The 18,480-nt window shown below is 43.5% G+C and overlaps 1 protein-coding gene and 1 long non-coding RNA gene across 4 annotated transcripts in view; one reads left to right on the top strand and one right to left on the bottom strand.

The window, feature by feature from the left end:
• The window catches only part of Clpb (caseinolytic mitochondrial matrix peptidase chaperone subunit B), a 140,248-nt gene that overhangs the window by 11,613 nt on the left and 110,155 nt on the right, over positions 1-18,480 (top strand). For both annotated transcript variants that reach the window (XM_010603218.3, XM_010603219.3), the window contains exon 3: positions 17,066-17,152. In XM_010603218.3, the coding sequence (XP_010601520.1) occupies positions 17,066-17,152 (87 nt within the window). The remainder of the gene's footprint in view (positions 1-17,065; positions 17,153-18,480) is intronic.
• LOC104847692 overlaps positions 8,969-18,480 on the bottom strand; it is an 18,572-nt gene continuing 9,060 nt past the window's right edge. Inside the window, exon 3 of one of the 2 annotated variants that reach the window (XR_776217.1) lies at positions 8,969-9,010. This is a non-coding gene — a long non-coding RNA (uncharacterized LOC104847692). Of the gene's footprint in view, positions 9,011-14,024; positions 14,072-18,480 lie in introns of those variants that run through there. The other variant, XR_776215.1, reaches the window with a different exon arrangement.

Genomic DNA, 18,480 nt, shown 5'->3' with positions numbered 1-18,480 from the left:
ACATATTCAAGTGGAATTATCAACTAGACAATAGAATGTATGGATCTCTTTTACTCTTCCCATTGTATATACTGTGGTGCTTCTCAAAAATAAATCTTGATTATCAGTAAGGAGATTATTTTGATTTCTGATTTGAAAATAATACAGGAAATAATACTGAAGATGAAATATAAAATATTGTATCTCTCAGCCTGTTAGCTATCTGATATGCCCAGCTTGTATTCTCTAAAAATTGAAGAATGAATTTTAGGAACAATGGAGGTTAAGAGTAGGAAGATATTTAATGATAGGATAGCTCCTGAGAGGCAGGAGGGGACCCAAGTGGGTATCTTGGGACCCTACTTTACAGAGGAGTTTTAGAAAGTGAAACCCATGTGGGCACAATGTGGGCTACAGCCATGATCTGCCAATAATGTTACAAGTATAGTCACTTAGCGGCGGGGGATTTAGCTCAGGGGTTCTGCTGCCTGCTTCGAAAGTGGAAGGTCCTGAGTTTGATCCCTGGCACAAAAAAAAGAAAAGAAAAATAAAAAAGAAATTTAAAAAATATATATATATTATCATGATCCACTTGGGAAACAAGTCATGTAACAAGTGTGTATGGAAAGAGCAAAGAAAAATTTCCTTCTAGGAAATGGTGGGTCTAGAGGTATCTGGTCACCCACTGGGGTGTCTGATACCTATCTAAACTTCATTAGGTCCAGTGTTTGCCCTTTGAGGAGGTATATAGGACTGGTCATCCTGTTTTTTATCTTGAGGCCGAGTCTCCAACAGATGTATCTCCAGCCACAGTTGTGATATTTCGCCTTTGTCTTGACTTTCTCAAGTACCTAGCCCTATCTGACTGCCTATAGTATTTCTACCTAACTCAGCTGTCTATAATAATAGTTACAGTAAATGAAGGTTTTCATGCCACCCCAAACTGGCTTACTAGATGGCTGTGGAAAGAAGAAATCTGATTTGTTTTGCAATTGAGGAAAGAAGATAGGGTTGGGTCTTGTTAAGGGGTAAACACATTATTCTAACTTTGTATGAATCATTTAGTTTGGTTCTTATCCCTGGATGCCCCAGCTTGAGGCACTTGCTGTCCATGTGCTAGGATTGAGGTGTCCAGAATGTGTTTAGCTACAGCATAGGTAAATGTTCTACGCATTGATCCAGGAATTTTATCTAATTAACAAAAGCCCTGCCTGGTAAATACATTTGGCTGTCTCCAGGCCTCAGAGAGACTGTCTGTTATCGATTGTTGTAACATTTTGGCAGAATGGGAAGATATTAATGATGGCATCAGAACAACCAAAACATCCAGCTCTCTTAATCAGTAAATATGTAAATATCCCTGTGGCTTGCATTGGATTGAAACAAAATCCTTATCTTACACCAGAGGTTAAGGTCTAACAGGACATTACTTTCTTTAATTTGATCCTTACAGTTAGAGCTCCTTAAAATTATTAGTTTTTATAATACTAAGGTATAACCAACACCAGTTTTTCGAATGCTAGAATGTTGTAAGGCAGCATAATATTACAAAAATAATACACAAGTTTTGAAAACCAAAAGACCTGGGTTCCACTTTTGTCATAATTATAAACTGGCTGTGTAACTGTTGTCATTGAATCTTTTTTTGTAAGTTTTAGTTTCCAAATCTTGTTAATGAAGTTTCCACTGAAAACTTTTAAATACAGTTCCCAGTGTTAAGCTCTAAGAGAAAGCTGAGTCCCTCTGGAAAAGTTCAGATCACATTGAAACCCCAGTCCTGCTCGAATAGACCCTCACCCCACAGCAAATGTGCAGTGCACCCAGGGCCTGACTTGCTGAGTCTTTGCTTGCTCTCTGGGGATGGAAGGCAATTGGGGAAGACTGGATTAGCAGCTTTACCTTCACTTCGTAGGTAGGCGAGTTGTGGGACAGCAGCCCAACACAGTCCAGTATTTGGCTGAGCCCAGGAGCACAGAACAGCCAGGGCCTACAGCTGAGGGTGTGGGGAACAGGACAGCACTGTGAAGGAGTCCAGCCCCCACCCCCAGTGTTGGCCCTCCTCCTCCTGACATTGTGGTCTTGGGCGAGTCTCAACTTCCTCAGAGGCTTTCACTATAAAATATCTTTGATGTTACCTATCCGACCACCCTCCCTGGATCTTTTGAGAGTTCCAGGAATGTAAACCTTGTCTGAAAATTACTCAGGCTTTGGGTCATCATTGTCACATCCAAGTAGCTGCTGGTTTCCATAGTACTTGTCCTGCCTCTGTGAGAGCACTTATCACTCTCTCCTGGGTTGAGTTATCTGTTTCCTTGTCTCCACAAGGAAAGTTTGGAAAGGGAAAGTTTTGGAAGCCAGTATACCACTGCTGTGTTGTTCAGCACCGTTCCTATAAATAGTTAAAGTGACTTACTGCATACATTGTTGGAAGTGTTTTGTAAATGGAAAAGCATTAAGCAAATTTTACTAGTTATCAGTCATAATAAACCTGTAAAGGACTGACTTCCCTTTGAAAAATTAACAAGTAAAAATTAAGGAGTTTAGACATTAATTCATGCAACTAATATTGCTTGCCATGTGGGGTACTGTGCTAGGTGGTCAGGCCCTGGAGCTTAAAGCCTAGTCAGACATTAATTCTGCAGGTATGAAGTTGCAAGTGTGACAGATGCTACAAAGGAGCAACACAGAGGAGCAAAAGAGCCTGGAACAGTGAGCACCCCCCCAAGTGAACTTACACTCCAAAGTGAAGGATGAGGTAGCTTTTCCTATGTGAAGAAGGGTGGGAAGAGCTTTCCTGGCAGAAGAAATATCATTTACTAAGATCCTGTGGGAAGAGGAAGCATGGCAAGTGTGAGAGACTGGAAAAGACTGGTGGAACTGTGGCCAGAGGAAGGTGCCAGGCTCCTGGGGACACAGGTGTTGCATCTGAGGCCACATGGAGGGGCTTTGTCTTTATTCCAGTAGCAGTGACAGCTGAAGGAGATGGGCACAGTGGTGGGTCAGCAACATTAGGAACCAGCCTGAGTACTTGCCTGCTTGTGTGGGCCGGCATCCTCTTGGCGTGGTCCTATAGGCAACATAGACCACTAAGCCGTAATTCCCCATGACCCAGCAGCAGGGCGGCTTGTCTGGGCCTTCTACTTACCACCATTGCTGTGGCCCAAGAGCTGCTTTGCCTCGAAGGTGCCAGCTCAGTCATAGCCATAACACAGATCCTCTCCACAAGGCTGAAGCCAGTTGGATATTTTCCCAAGGAATTTTCCTGGAACCTGAGGCAGAGAGAGCTTCAAGAATACTGAAAACAGACAGGCTAATGTGTTACTGGACTTACAATGTTCACTTCAGTTGGTGGCTTCTCAGTTCCTGTTTTGTCCCTTTCCTGTTTGAAAAGTCGGGGGGCTTTTCAGAAAATCTCCTTTCTGAATTATGAGGCCCTTCTACATCCTGCTTCCTTCTCTCTCCTCTCTGAGTAATGCTGCTAGGCCCAGGGTCCTCAGAAAACAATATGTGGTCCTGTCCTTGTTATTCTCTCCAAGTGGCTTTTGGCAGGAATCAATGGTAAGTACTCTGGAGTCTGATGAAACAAGGTTTGACTCTCAGCTGTGCCTTTTGTTATCCCTGTAACCTTAGAAAAGTTGCTTGACTTCTCTAGTCTTAGATTTGTCACCTGCCAAGTGGAGATGCTGATCGACCAGTCTCACACCCTTGCTGCAAGGGTTAAATGAGAAGATGCATGCAAGCCTCTTAGGACCATGCCTAGCACATAGCAGGAGCTCAGTACACAGAAGGTATCATTATTGAGTTTTTTTTTTATTGCATAAGATTTCCTCCCTAATTATTAAAATTAATGAGGATAATGGACAGAATTTTCTGTACATTTAGTTTTCACCACCTACATTTTGAAGCTTTTGGTGTGAACATTCAGAGCCACCTCCCATAGACTGATAAACACAAGGTAAACAAATACTAAGGTAGGCAAAAGGATATACACCCTAACATGCTTAGTTATGTCACTTCCTTTAGGACCCAGATATATTCAAAATTTGAAGTTTATAGTTCCTTACTTAAAATTTATATATATATATATATATAATGTATTTTTTATGTACATAAAACATTAATTGAGATACCACCTACATTTTGAAGCTTTTGGTGTGAACATTCAGAGCCACCTCCCATAGACTGATAAACACAAGGTAAACAAATACTAAGGTAGGCAAAAGGATATACACCCTAACATGCTTAGTTATGTCACTTCCTTTAGGACCCAGATATATTCAAAATTTGAAGTTTATAGTTCCTTACTTAAAATTTATATATATATATATATATAATGTATATTTTATGTACATAAAACATTTTAATTGAAATATTTTAATAGTATTGTTAATACTACTAATGTTTAATAACATTTATACTACTACTACTACTACTACTACTACTACTACTACTGTTTTTTTGTGTCAAGCACTGCCCAAGGCTTTAATCACTAAATCCTTACAACAACCTTGCAAATAATGTAGCCCACTTCACAGATGATGGAGAAGAACTTCAGATTGCTCCAGTGATTCATCCAAAGTTGCCCACTTCATCTTACTGACAAGGGTACTGGGAGGCAGAAGAGAGGTCTGCCTCGTCCGTTTCCTCTTAGACATTTTCTATCTAGTTGCGGGTGAGGATGCCTGGCTTATTGAGAACCCACAGGATTTACTGAACATAAGCTGTGAAGTCCACACCCCATTTGTATCCTGCTCTCAGCTCTGCCTCTCACCTACTTGCCCCCAACTCCTACAAACCCAGCCTGGCTGTTTCCTCCCAAGAGGAGCCCCATTCTGGTCGCATGTGGCCTCTCACTCCCCGGATGTAGACTGTCTGAGCCATTGCCGTGCTTCCAGCTCACACTGTCTCTCTGTTTAGATCTTGTTTGTGTGTTGTTGCTGACCTCAAGCCCTTCCTTCTCCAGAAAGCTCATCTTAATTCGTAGTAATAGGTGGTATTTATTATCTACCTGCTGTGTTTATTGTCTTTATTCAATGCCACAGATTATTCTGTTGCCAAACAAATTGTGTTCTGTCCATTTTTAAGATGAGAAAAATGTGATGCCCCAGCAGATTTAGTGCTACCTGAGGTCTCACAGCCATTCAGTGATAGAGCCTTGATTTAAACCAAGGCCCACAAAAGTCTACATTATATACTTTTCTCATTGTACTTTACTGTGTCGGTCTTTCATAATCAGAATTCTCATAGATCTTGAAGGCTGAGCCATATAGTACAATGTTTAGTGAGTCATCTCCTTGCCTGTCTAGTTGCTTCTTGCGTGTTTCTCCTCAACTGGGATGTGAGCTCTGTCACAGCAAGGTGATGGCACCTGCTTTTCCTACCTCCACATCACAATCACATGTGGCTGGCTAGGCACTCAGAAAGTGCACAGTATAGATAGTCTCGCCATTTGATTGATTGGTTGATTGAAACCCTGTTTATTCTCCAGATTCTGCCCTGCAGGAGAGCACAGCCCAAGGCAGCAGCTGGGCAGGCTGACTGGTCTCTAGGAGCCTCCATTCATGTGGATAGGAGGCCTAGGAAGGCTGCATAAGAATCCTCTCTCAGGCTGGGCTGAGGCTTCCATCTCAATGCCCTTTTGTTTTGGGGGACAGCACCTAGGCCTCCTGGGAAGTTTGTATGTTTGACCAGCCCTCACAGATGGACAGAGAGCTGGGGCTGGATGTGAAACACAAACCACTGGAGGAGGCCCCTGGAATTCCCTGGGGTTCAGAATCTAGCAGATGAGGCTTGATCCTTCCCAGGGCAGATCTGGGTTTAGTCCCAGCCTCTGTGTGGGTCAGATAGAATCCCAGGCACGGTTGTCTCCAGATCCACTTCCTTGCCAGTATTCCTGCCCCCGTTTAGCTTCTTTGGTGATCAGCGTCCGGCCTTCTTAAATACTTCCAGGTATAAGGTGCTCTTTGCCTCCTGGAGGATAGATTCTGATTGAACAAGCATTCATCATTCATTCATCCATGTCAGCACTTTGTGGCTGAGTAATATTCCATATATGGATAGACCAGTTTATGCATTTGAAAGTTGATGGACATTCGTGTTTTCAGTTTTTAGCTATTGCAAGTAATGCTACTATGAACATTTGTGTATAGGTTTTTATGTGAATGTATGTGTTTTCATATCTCTTGGATATATACCCAGGAGTGGAGTTGCTGTGTCATATGGTAACTGTGTTAAAGGAACTACCAAACTATTTTCTAAACCAGCTACATTTTATATTCTCAGGCAGTGTACAAGGATTCCAGTTTCTCTACATCCTTTCCCACCCTTGTTACCATTTTTGTTTTTGGTAATCCTGCAGAAAGTGGTATGATTGTGGTTCTGCTTTGCATTTCCCTAATGACTAATGATGTGGACTGTCCTTCTTATCCTTTCATGTGCTTATTGTTCATTTGTATATCTTCTTTGGCATTTATTCATTGTTACAGCCTATTGTGAGCAATCTGCCTCACCAGGCATTGGGGAGGAAAAAAAGGACATGCCATGATGATCTCTGCCTTTCAAAGAGCTTGGATTCTGATGAGAGTTATATTTAGTACATATAAAAATTAGGGCTTCATCAGCATGGTTGTCTTTAGTCTGGGCTTGGAGATAGATTGTATTTGGATCTTAGGAACTTTGGAAAATTTTTCAGGTAGTGGGAGTAATGTAAGCAAAAGCATGTTGTAGTTAATAGAACACGATTTGATCTTGTGATGAATTCTGAAACAGTACGTGCGAAGCCTAGAACTTGACACATGGTGGGCTGTCCTTAGGTGTTCGCTCCCTCTGTAACTGTTCTACTTTGGTCCCAGCTCTGTCCTCTATGACCGCTACTTCCACTTTCTTGTTCAGACCTTTAAGTATTAGCAGATAGTGCTCCCGACTATCTAAGCCTTGTCCTCCTTATCCTAGTTTCAGGTCTCCTCTTTATCTTAGTCATTTTCCAGTGAAAGGGCCACAGAGTCTTGGTGCCTTCTCTGAATTCCTGTGGGGAATGACCGTTGCTGTGAGGAGCAGAGCAGTCATCCCCTCGGTAGAGATTTTACACTTCTATTAACATGACTGAGCAGCTTACATTAGCTTTCTTGGCAGCTATATTACATTCCTAGATTCTGTTAAGCTTGTGGTCAGGCCAGCCTACTAAGAACCAGGGCTGCTTGTATTCTGTGAACTTTTGATTGGATTTGTTTTCCGAGTTTGCTTTAAACCAAAGGCAAGGCCACTTTAAGGCATTGTATTGCAATGTAAATATGAACATGGTTGTGGTAGACTGCCGTGAGGAAAGGTAGTTGGGCCATTCTCATCCTGAGACTATGAGAGTCTCTTCCAAGGGAGAAGTTTTAGGATAAACTAATCAGATAACTTAATCAAAATAGCTAATCTTCCCTCTTAAGGTTTTCTTTATCCTTTCAGTCAGCTGTAGTCCTGTCAGACAAGTATGCTGTACTTTCCCATGTTACATGAGGGAGAGAAGAGAAGGAATGTGTGCCTTGGAAGGCACTGTTGTTCCAGAGAGAATATGGGCTCTAACCCCAAACTGCCATCTACTGTCCATGGAAACCGAAGTCTCTTCCCTCTGAGATGTGTGCTGCTTGTGTGAATCAGAGTCAAATGAGATCATAAATGTCAAGTTCCTGAGCGTTCTTTGACCCTATCCTTTGAGAGCTCCAGACATGAACAGCCAGACCTGCTGCTGTGATACTTAACACATTTGGATACTTATCCCAAACGCAGCACCCCTGCCTCCACCGCCAGATTAGATTGCGATCTCTGTGTGAGCAAGGTCTATCATGGTGCTCTTCACACCCTGCATAGAGGCTGGCTTTGAAAACCTGTGATTTCAGTTTTGTTGAACGAGCAAAGGCTAAACCTTTGCTGTCCCCTCCAGTGGGCCAGGTATTATGGTTGGCTTTTACAGTCTCTACCCTGCTACTTCTGTCCTGGGAGTTAAACCCAGGACCTTTGCACTGAGCTGCATCTCCAGACCCTTCTTTACTTTGAGATGGGGTCTCGGTAAGTCACTAAGTTGCCCAGGCTGGACTCAAATTTGGTTTCCTCCTGCCTCAGCCTCCCAGAGTGCTGGGATTACGTGTGTGCCATCACACCCAGTTGTACAATCTGTTCTTTACTGAATATCTCCCATGGCTCTGGAGATTATCAGTAGTGGCTCAAGTGCCAACTCAGTTTGAGAAGTTTGAACCACAACTGTGTCTCACTGCTGTTTATGACAAGCTTCCTGGTAAGGTCCAGCTGCCCGCTGCTGTAGCCCAGTCTTGCCACTGGGCCAGTAGGTGGCGCTAATAGCCCTTTCCCACAGCCTCGCAGCTTGGACAGGCTTTTCCTCATCACCAGGGCAGCTGCTGACTCTCTAGGACATAAATGTAGCCCTGGGCAGAGTTACCCAGATGAGAGTTCCCTAGGTCACCTCCCCACTTCATGGCTTTGAATTGTTTAACTTTTACGTTTTATTAAGTCTCAGTCATAGCACATCTGCCTGAGGGAGCAGAGATGTTTTGCTCTAGAGGATCTCAGGAGATCTTTAGAGGAATCTGTGCTTCTTCCTCCAGGAAATCATCCCTGTTGCTTCTGTTGTTCTGACCTATGCTCACATGGCACCTTCCCCTGCTGTTCTTGCTTGTATTTTACCTGTGTGCCATGTGTGTAGCTGTCCAGGGACTAGCTTGAAGGCAGGGAGACTGCAGAATCCATCAGAGAACCCTTAACATCCTGCTCAAGAGTTCTTTAACAGTCCTCAGGAAGAGTTTATGAATGAATGGATAAGTGATAGCAAGAGGTTCCTCAAAAAATTTTTACCAAAAAAATTGTTACCCAAATTGAAGGGGATTCCACAAACAAATTGACCTTACTCTGCTTATGTCAATATTATGAAAATCACAAAAATACTGTGGAATTATTTTAAATGAAACTAAAGATACCTGCAGCATTTGATCCCGGTGTTGATCCTGGCGCACAGAGGAAATTGCTATAAAGGCTATCGGGATAATTGAAGAAATTTGAATATAGTTAGTATATTAGATGAAATAGGATAGTTGTTATTTGGTGTCCATGGGAGATTGGTTCTAAGAACCCCTGTGGTTAACAGATCCATGGATCCTCAAGTCCCTAATATAAAATAGTGTCATTTTTGCATGTAACCTATTACTCCCTCATGTGTACTTTAAAATCATCTCTAGATTACTTGTAATACTTAATACAGTATGAATGCTGTGTAACTAGTTATAATGAATTGTTTAGAGAATAGTGACAACAAAGAATTCTATACATTCATTACAGTTGCAGTTTTTTTCACCTGGTATTTTTGGTCTTCATTTGTTTGAATTTATAGATGGGGAAGTAAGTATACCGGCATTAAGTGTTCTGTCCTTAGGAAATACATACTGAAGAATTTGGCAGTAAAGGGGTATAATGTCTAAAATTTATTCTCACACGGGCCACGAAAGAAGAGAAAAGGACAAGGAAAATAGAGTAAAGAGGATATAGTGAAATATTAGGGTTTTTGTTTTGTTTCATTTTTTTGATGGCACTGGAAATTAAACCAAGGCCTTGAGCACTGAGTGGGTACTCTGCCACTAAGCTGCATCTTCAGCATTTAAAAAAATTCTTTGTGACAGTCTCTCTAAGTTGCCTAGGCTGGCCTCAAACTTGTGATCATGCTCCGGGGATTTACCTCATTGGTTCTGCCACCTGCCTCAAACTACCAAGGAATTTTGTGCCATCTTTTTAACTGATTTGTAAGTTTGAAATTATTTCAAAATAAAAAGTTGAAAATAATCTCTGCACTTGAATGTATGTCATGCTTTTATAAGAGAGATGGGACAAAGTCACCAAGCACCGGGCTTTATTCATTTAATTTGCCTCACTGAGGTTGTCACTTAGCTCCTCTACAGTGTTCTTGTTTTTTTCACTGTGGTGCTAGGGATTGAACCCAGGGCCCTTGCACTGAACTACATCCCCAACCCATTTTTTATATTTTAGTTTGAGACAGAATCTTGCTGAGTCACTAAGTTCCCCAGCCTGGACTAGCGTTTAGTGATCCTCCTGCCTCATTCTCCCAGAGTAATGGGGTTACAGGCATGCACCACTGCGCCCAGCCACTGTTACAAGTAGAACAGTTGTAGGGGCGGGAGATGTAGCTCAGTGGTGTTGCACCTGTCTGGCAAGCGCAAGGTCCCAAGTTCGATCCCCAGAATCCAGCGGGGGAAAATAGAACAACTGTAATAACAGCAACATAAGTACTTTCCAGTACGTTATTTTCTTTGGTCATCTCAGCCCCCTTGTTAAGTAGGCCTGGCAGGCTGGTGAGGTATGATACATGAGGCTCACAGGGGTAAACATGGCCTGGTGTCATACAGCCTAGTAGAGGTTCCTGTATAGGTCAGTGTTTTCCAAAAGGGAGGCTGGCTGGCTTTTCTTTTTCTTTTCTTTTCTTTTCTTTTCTTTTCTTTTCTTTCTCTCTTCCTGTCTGTCTGTCTGTCTCTGCCTGCCTGCCTGCCTGCCTGTCTTGTCTTTCTGTTAGTACATGAGTATACTGCATGTTTACATTCCTAGTGTGTACATGCACATGATTAACCTTAATGCCTTTCTTCATCCTTGTTCCTCCCCCACCCTTGCTCCATCTCTTGATCCCCCTTCCTCTTCCAAAGGGGAAGCTTTCTGAACCTACATATCTCTACATATAATAGAAATGTTCAACTAATTGGTTCGACAGGTCATTCTTTAAGCTAAAAAACTTTAAAACTTAGAAAATAACCAGTCTTGAAGTGTACAGACACTCCGTAGTACACCACCTTCATTACAGTGCTGCGTATGTGCCAGTCCCTCTCCCACTCACTGCCCACCCTCTTCCCCAGAGGTGGCCAGCGTGGCAGAATGCCAGTGTCTGTTTCCCTAGAGGAAAGATCCTGAGCTGGACCTCAGGAGGGTGCCCAGTTAAAACACCAAGTGCTTAAGAGGCCAGAGAAGTCTTGCTTCTTTGGAGTTAGCACAAGGCCCTTGCCTGAAGTCTGCTGGCCCAGGCTGTGGTCCCCCTAGTGCAGCCTTTGCTGTCTTGTGTCCTCCCTCCACTATACCCCCCCCCACCCCAGCCCTAGCTGGCCAGAAGATAAGGCACAGATGGAGGCTGCCTGGGGATTCTAGCCCCAGGCGCCTTGCCTGTGCTCAGAGGGCCTGGTGCTGTTATTACTGTAAACAGGGCCTTCTGTGAGGCTCCAGCCAGGGTCCTGTTGGCCAGATAGTGATCATGATTGGGTCTGCATGGCTCAATGCTTCCAGGCCTCTGGTGCAGGTGGAACAGGGCTCCCTTCTCTTCAGCCCTTCCAGCTGCAGCTGAGGGCTGGTTCATGGATCCGGAAATAGTTGGAACAATACATGATTGAAGTTCACTGGCCGCTTTGTATTGATTGGTCATAAAGAAAGAGGAAGAAAAGTCAAGTGGTACCTCCCTCCCCTGAGTGGAAGAGCAAGTTAGCCAGAATTTCTGAAACAGTCCCCATCTCCCCTGCCTGGGATTCCCTTCCTCCCTTCTGCAAAAAAGTGGATCTGAGGAGTTGTCTTTTCTTTCGAAGTCTTGCTGTATCACATCTGCTAAAAATCAACTTCTTAATTTTCATTTTAAGGCTATATATATTTAGGGACATATGATTTTACAATTGTTAGGGAGTTCAGAAATAATTTCATTCAATTCCTTTGTTTTACTGCTGAGAAAAATAGGGCCCACAGAGGCTGGGCCACACAGCTAGTTGCTGGAGTCCTGACTGGAATCTATGACCTCCAGCCCTCTAGCCTATGTCCACAAATGTCCTCAGCCTAAGTTCTTTGAAAAAGACAGGTGTGCAGTTAAGAGATCGGTAACGTCAAGCTAAGGCAGAAGTATTGGTGAGAGATCAATGTAGACAAGTGCTGTAGACATTCAGTAATGCAGACCCTGAGCCCACTGTGGCAGGCACTGGGAGCAGAGACCAAAATGGGTCATTGATTCCAGAGGCACATGCTGATGCCTGGGAGAATGACACAGGTGAACAGTATGCACCTGTGTTGATACCGCTTCACAGAGGGGGTTGTGGCAGCAACAGCCATCTTAGGGAAGGCTTTATAGAGGTAGAAAGTGTAGGATCTTGCTTTTTCTGAAAAACTTTTATTTTTGAAAAAGGATTAATAGTACAGCCATTGTTTCAAAGACCAACAGAACTTTAGGTGATACACTCGCTCAGCATACAGTGAAAGTGTGACTCATCTCCCTTCCTGCGTCAGAGCTAATAATTTACCTCTTGGTCCCTGGCCTGTCCAGGAACCCTGATCATAGCTGGGAGCAGGCACCTTCCCCCCACCACCACCACACTCTGGCTTGTTCCTCTCCAGTATAATCTTCAGCTCTTAGGCTAGTAGACCCTTTCCTTGTTCTACCACTGCCCTTGCTCAGGGACATAGTTAAGAGAGCAGAAGCTGTCACTTAAGTGAGGGAACAGAGTGTATGTACTTCAGAGAAGCTGAATCTTTCATCCATAGCTTTTTATCCGGTAAGTGGAAGAACCTGGGTTTGAACTGTGGTCCCCATGCTGCTGCCTGAGAGCCGTGCAAGAGCTGGCATTCTGGTGTGGTCTCTTCTGTACTATCCTGAGTGGTCCTCAGTTTTACCCACTCCTGCCCTGTGCAGGAGAGCTTGTTCATTAGCGAAGGGCCTTCCCCAAGTTTGGAGTGAGCCCAGAAAAGCCTGCCATGCCACCCCCACTTCCCAGCCTCAACATAGTCTGCTCTGCCCTGAGTGGCAGCCTGCATTAAGCATTCTACTCATCATCTCAGGGATGATGGAATCCTAACCTTTTCGGAGACACCGTGCTCTGTCACAAGCATTGCTCTTTTTAAAAGAGATTAATTCACTTGCCGCATTTTGTCCATTGGTGAAAATCACAGGGGAGAGCAAGGGTGGCTTTCAGAGGCCTCAGAGGCCCTTTCAACCACTCTCAGCAGGCACCCCCCCCCCAGCTGGCCCAGGACTTTGAAATGACTGCCCGCTGGGCATTCACTTGCAAAGCAACCAAATCAAATGGTCCTAACTTTTGTAGCTCCTCTGAAATGAGGGGAAGCAGGGGAAGGTCCTGCCCAGTTCTTTAAGAGGAAAAGGTGCTTGTATTTGCTGCAGTGATGATGAAGGTAGCCCTGGTCCTTCTCAGTTTTCCAGGTGCACCCCTTTTATAGAATTCTGCCTTTTGGTGTGTCTCAGTCCTGACAGCCACTTTGCACAAGAGGAGTCACATCCCCCATTTCACCAGAGCTGGAATCTGAGCTCTGGCCCTTGTACCCCAGAGTCATTGCTTTTTTCCATCACATCCCAGCTCCAAAGGACAGAAAAGAATGGTGCTCAGTCAGAGCAAGCCAACCAGGGCTTGAAAGCTGGAGTCTCACTGGAGAACACCAAAGTTCTCCTCCTGTGAATGACCCTACAGGTCTGCATAGCTCTTTCCACATTGTTGCTTCCGAAAACTCTGTGGCACTGACAGGGATTGTTCTCCCCAGTGGACCTATGAAGGGATTGAAGCTTAACGAGATGATAAACCTTCTTAGGGTGTCACAATAGTAGATGGCAGAGTTGAAACTATATTCCAGGGCTCCTGATTCTGCTTTGTGTTCTTTCATTGAAATGTAGCAAGTTTGAAAAAACTGCCTCTGCCACCAGTCCCTTCTCTTAAAACACTGCAACAACATACAAACAAAGCAAGCCTACAAATGCAAATGTGCATGCAACAAGTAATTATTGATGATCATCACAAATTAAAACAATAATGTGATACCCCTTAGACCCCTTAGATCCTGGTTAGGAAACTGGACACCACCAAGTGATGACAAGGAGGGGTTTGCACAGGAGCACCCCTGTCCTGTTGAGGGAGTCGGGAGGACTGGCACTGTCACGTCAGGAACACACATACCTCACCACCCAGGGATCCTACGCCCAGTACATACCACAGAGAAGTGCTCACATAGGTCCAGAAGGGGAATGCGGTTGATTCTGGTGATGGGAGATGGTGGCGTTTCCTCTCTGCATACCAGGAGAGCGGCAAGGGAATATGTGATAAATTATACTGGTCTCAGGGTTGGGGATTTGGCTCAGTGGTTCTGCTGCCTGCCTCACAAGTTCGAGGGTCTGAGTTCGATCCCCGATGCGAAAACTTTAAAATATATGTGTGTGTGTGTGTGTGTGTATACACACATATACATACACACACATGCATGCATACATGCATATACATACATATACACACACACTACTGGTCTCCTTGTCTGTTTTCTCCTTACCCCCTTTCAAATTCAGCCCACATAAGTTATTAGGTTAAGTTTATATTTTCTTGCCTAGATACCTTGAGTGATAGTGCCTCTGTCTTTGATAAAAGGCTTAGGAATGGCAAACAGTTTTCTTTTCTGTTGCTAACTTCATTCCAGCAATGGTGTCCAATTGTCCTCCTCTTTAAGGAGGTTTCTGTGGCTTTTTTAACAGCTTCAAAAGAAAAGGCTTCTGGGATAGATTTGTGTATCTGTTTTAGATATAAAAGTGCTGGACAGTTGCATATTTGCCAGATGTTTGTCAGCATTTTTAGACTCAGTTTTTATCATTATTGATTCCATGGGGGCTGTGAACCCCTGGACATTATATGCAAAATATAATATTTGAATGTGTATATGCAGCTGCAGCTTCTCTGTGCACTGTCACCCACCAGATCTGCCTGATGTCACTGTTTCTTCCCTACTTTGCCATCATATCCTGTTCCTTTTGGACTGAGTGTTGTGCCCTTCCTCCTGCTTCCATAAACTCTTCTCATTCTTCTAGGCATAGTTCAAGTCTTTCCTCTCAGAAACTTCTTCAACTTTCTTCAGCCTGTCCTCATTTTCTAGCCTTTTTGGACTGGGGACCAGAGAAATGAGATCGCCTTTCAGAATTGCACTTAGCATCAGAATCCATCCAGACTGTGAAGCGTCAGAGCCACAGCCTTCCACACTGCCACGCACTTGCTGGCTTGACAAGGTGGAGATTTTATGCTGAGATTTTTGTCTCAGAAAATTCACCCCCAGTATTCTTAAGCCAACATCTATGGCCATAGGAAATTGTTTCTCCATAGAAAAACCATTTAATAGAATTATGTGACTCAAGGCTGTGGACTTTAACCAGAGTAAATCCTCTAAGCCAGAGGTGGGAAGTGAGCATTTCTACCCTCCTCTCCCAACACTCTCTCCTCACAATTAGGGCCCCAGTTCCACCACACATCTTTCAAAGCTTCACATACCTCACCCCTTTGTGGGTGAAGAGACTTCACCTTTCCTTGGAGCATTCTTTCCCTTCCCTCACCGGCTTTTGTGGCTGACTCCCCTTTATCCTCACCTCACAGAGGCCTTCCTGGTCTTTGAGACTGGATTGGCTTTCTATGCTGCACAGCTCCAACCTTGTTCTCCCTCACAGCACTCATGGGATGTGTGGTTCTGGGCTTGGTGTCTGTGTCCCCTCAGGATGTGACAACACAGGTCTTAGTCACTGCCTCAGCAAAATCAAAAGTATTTGGCCCTCAGGACCAGATGTGTATACAAGTACATGATGTTTCTCAACATCCTCCCAGGGTGTGGTTACTTGCTTACTTTAGCAGCACAGACATTTTATTTAGCTTTGTCCAAAGGAGCATTTACTATATACAGATTATGGCACAAGAATAGTGCTGAGGCTTAAACTTTTTAGCCTTTTGACCATCCATCCTCCCAGTGCCCATTTGGCTAGAACCTGCTGCTGTATGGACAGCTTCCTGGTTCCCCCTGCTTTTTCTTCATTACAATGACTGCCTAGTGGGCACATCACTCTCAACTTTCAGTCCCCCCTTTCCTGTCACTATATTCTTTGATTTCCTCCTGTTCCGAGTCATCCTTCGCGAGATTATACTCTCCCCTAGAGCAAACCCCATGTCTTCTCACTTGTATCTCGAATCCAGCACAGAGCCAAGCACATGCTAAGGGTTTGTTGAGATCAGTTTACTTTGCCTTTCATGAAGTTAATGTGGAGCCATGGTCTATCTAGAAGGCGGTAAGGTGAGGACAGCTATAGAACCATTACCAACCTGAGTGCTAGTAACTAAACTGCGCCTAAGCTAGGTGTAACCAAGTCATTTCTTCTCACAGAGCCTGTTTTATCACCCATGAAAAAATGAACTTGCTACCTCTTCCTTAAACATGTGTGAAGAGTAAATGAATTCATAAATGTAAAGTACTAGGGCGTTTCCTTTCCTATTAAAGGTGTTCACTAAGGGCCAATTCTATTTCTTTCCCTTCCTTCGGTTTTCGGGACTCAGAATTAAGATTAATGGTATGCTTTGTATACCCTGTGTTTGTTCATTTGCTCAACAATTATTGTACTACTTTGTGCCAGGCATTGGCCTGTAGATTCATATAGAGTCCATGTGGATTCTCCTAGTGATGTAACCTAGCATCTCTAACATTCTTTCCGTCTTTCCTTGGGTTGAAAAATTTCTATTGTCCAGTTAGCCACAATACAGATAAACTTGAGGAATGGGATCCATTTGTAAACTGGGAACTTCCTAGGTAAGATGTATCATTAGGTGTTCTCTGCCAAGGAGTGTGAAATTAAAGGAGGGAACGACAGCTGAGGACTGGATGAGTCAAGGCTTCTCAGAGAATCCACAAGCCAGCTTTGTGTCACATGACATGAGAACAAGACTTGAACCGGCAAAGAGGCAGCAGGGGAGCATTCTGGACCAGAGGCATAGGAGTGTAAGGGTATTAAGGTTGGGAAGGCACATTATTTTCTCAGAACTCTCAGAGAAAAAAGTAGAGGGCCAACTTGTGGAAGGAAACAGGAGAAGTAGAAGAAGCTTTGGGTGGATGAGGGGTGTTGGGACTGGGGGATTAGTTCCTAAAGGCCTCTATTTTAAGACTTATCTGGCCTCCCTGATTATTGGCTGTATTATTTCTTCTGCAGTTATTTCCACTCATGTCTATGATAAGCTGTACACCAAATATATTTCTGTCTTTTTTTCAGACTGTTGTCAGAAGGTGCAGATATCAATGCAAGACACAAACTTGGCTGGACAGCACTCATGGTGGCAGCCATCAACCGAAATGACAGGTGAGAATCTCCTTCCACACAAGCCTGCCTTAGTCATATCTCTGCAGACCAGGTTCCTGAATACTCTGCCACCCTTGTCCATTCCTTGCTTGTTCTCCAGAGGCAGGGAGATGGAATCAGTCTAAGGTACTAGACTACACCTGGGGCATTAGACTGTTCAGGGAAATGGTGTGGCTTTGGCTCCCAGCTCCATCAGTCACTGACTCTGTGAACTTGGACCAAACTTTGCAACTATTGTTTGAAAGTCTATTGTAAATGGTTAGTGTACAAGTGCAAATTGTCATCATGTTCTGATTGTCCACCATCTGTCCTTGTTGAAAAGTCAGTCGTCACTGTCTCCAACAAGAGGTCCACTGGGGCTTTTTCTTTGGCATTTCTTTCAGAAACTAGGAAAGGTAGGAGACTTCCTCCCCTTCTATTGGAAGCTGTCCTGTTTTCCCACTCATTTCCCCATTCCATCAAGGTTGTAGATACTGTATAAAGATCAAAAGTAGTATACTTTGTGTTCAGTTATCTCTAATTTTCAAACTACCCCACAAAATATATTTTGCTATGCTCGTTTTGCAGCTGATAAAGCTGAAACCCAAAGAGATAAAGTGATTTCTCTAAAGTCACATGGGCAGGCCTTAGAGCTTGGCATGGCTGCCTACAAAGTGGATGCTTTGTACTATATTTCATTACTGCCTCCTGATGCCACATCCCAGGATAGTAATGGTTGCTGCTTTTCCTTCCCAGTCTGTTCTGATTTTTGCCTCAAAGTCTGTAACTTTGGTGGGGAAGTGTACACTTACTGTAGCTGTGACTGTGCAAAAAAATCAAGTGTGAAAAGGTATGCTTTGGGGTGGGGTGTTTGTTTGTTTGTTTTTCTTTTTATTGAGTTTATTGGTACAATCTAGGTATACAATACAGTTACATTCATCATTGGGATTCTGTACCTTTACATAATAGGTCTTGATTCTCATTTTTTCCCCTTGTCCCTGCCCTCCCTTCAGCGCCCTCCTCCCCTCCCCATTAACACACACTTTATTTCCATTTTTTCAGTTTCTCATATTTTTTTCCTCTTCCTTATTACCTTTCCCCCACCCTTCCCACTTTCCCTACACCTTTAGCCCTTTACTTCCTATTTCACATTATTAATTATCTCATTAGGATCCTGTGTACTATTATAGTTTTTCACACCAAAGAAACTGTTCGGTATTTCAGTTAAAGAAATCTCTGTATGAACATTAAAAATAGGGAATCCTAAAATAAAACTAAAAGGAAAGTAAAAGAGAAAAGGCAATGATGTAACATTAAAATAATCCTTAATTCTGGAGATGAAAATGGTC

This window comes from Fukomys damarensis, unplaced genomic scaffold (genome assembly GCF_012274545.1).
Source record: "Fukomys damarensis isolate Sample0158 unplaced genomic scaffold, DMR_v1.0_HiC HiC_scaffold_16, whole genome shotgun sequence".
Classification (NCBI taxonomy): Eukaryota; Metazoa; Chordata; class Mammalia; order Rodentia; family Bathyergidae; genus Fukomys; species Fukomys damarensis.
The sequence above is the reverse complement of the archived record's forward strand: the minus strand, read 5'-3'. Positions and strand labels throughout refer to the sequence as shown.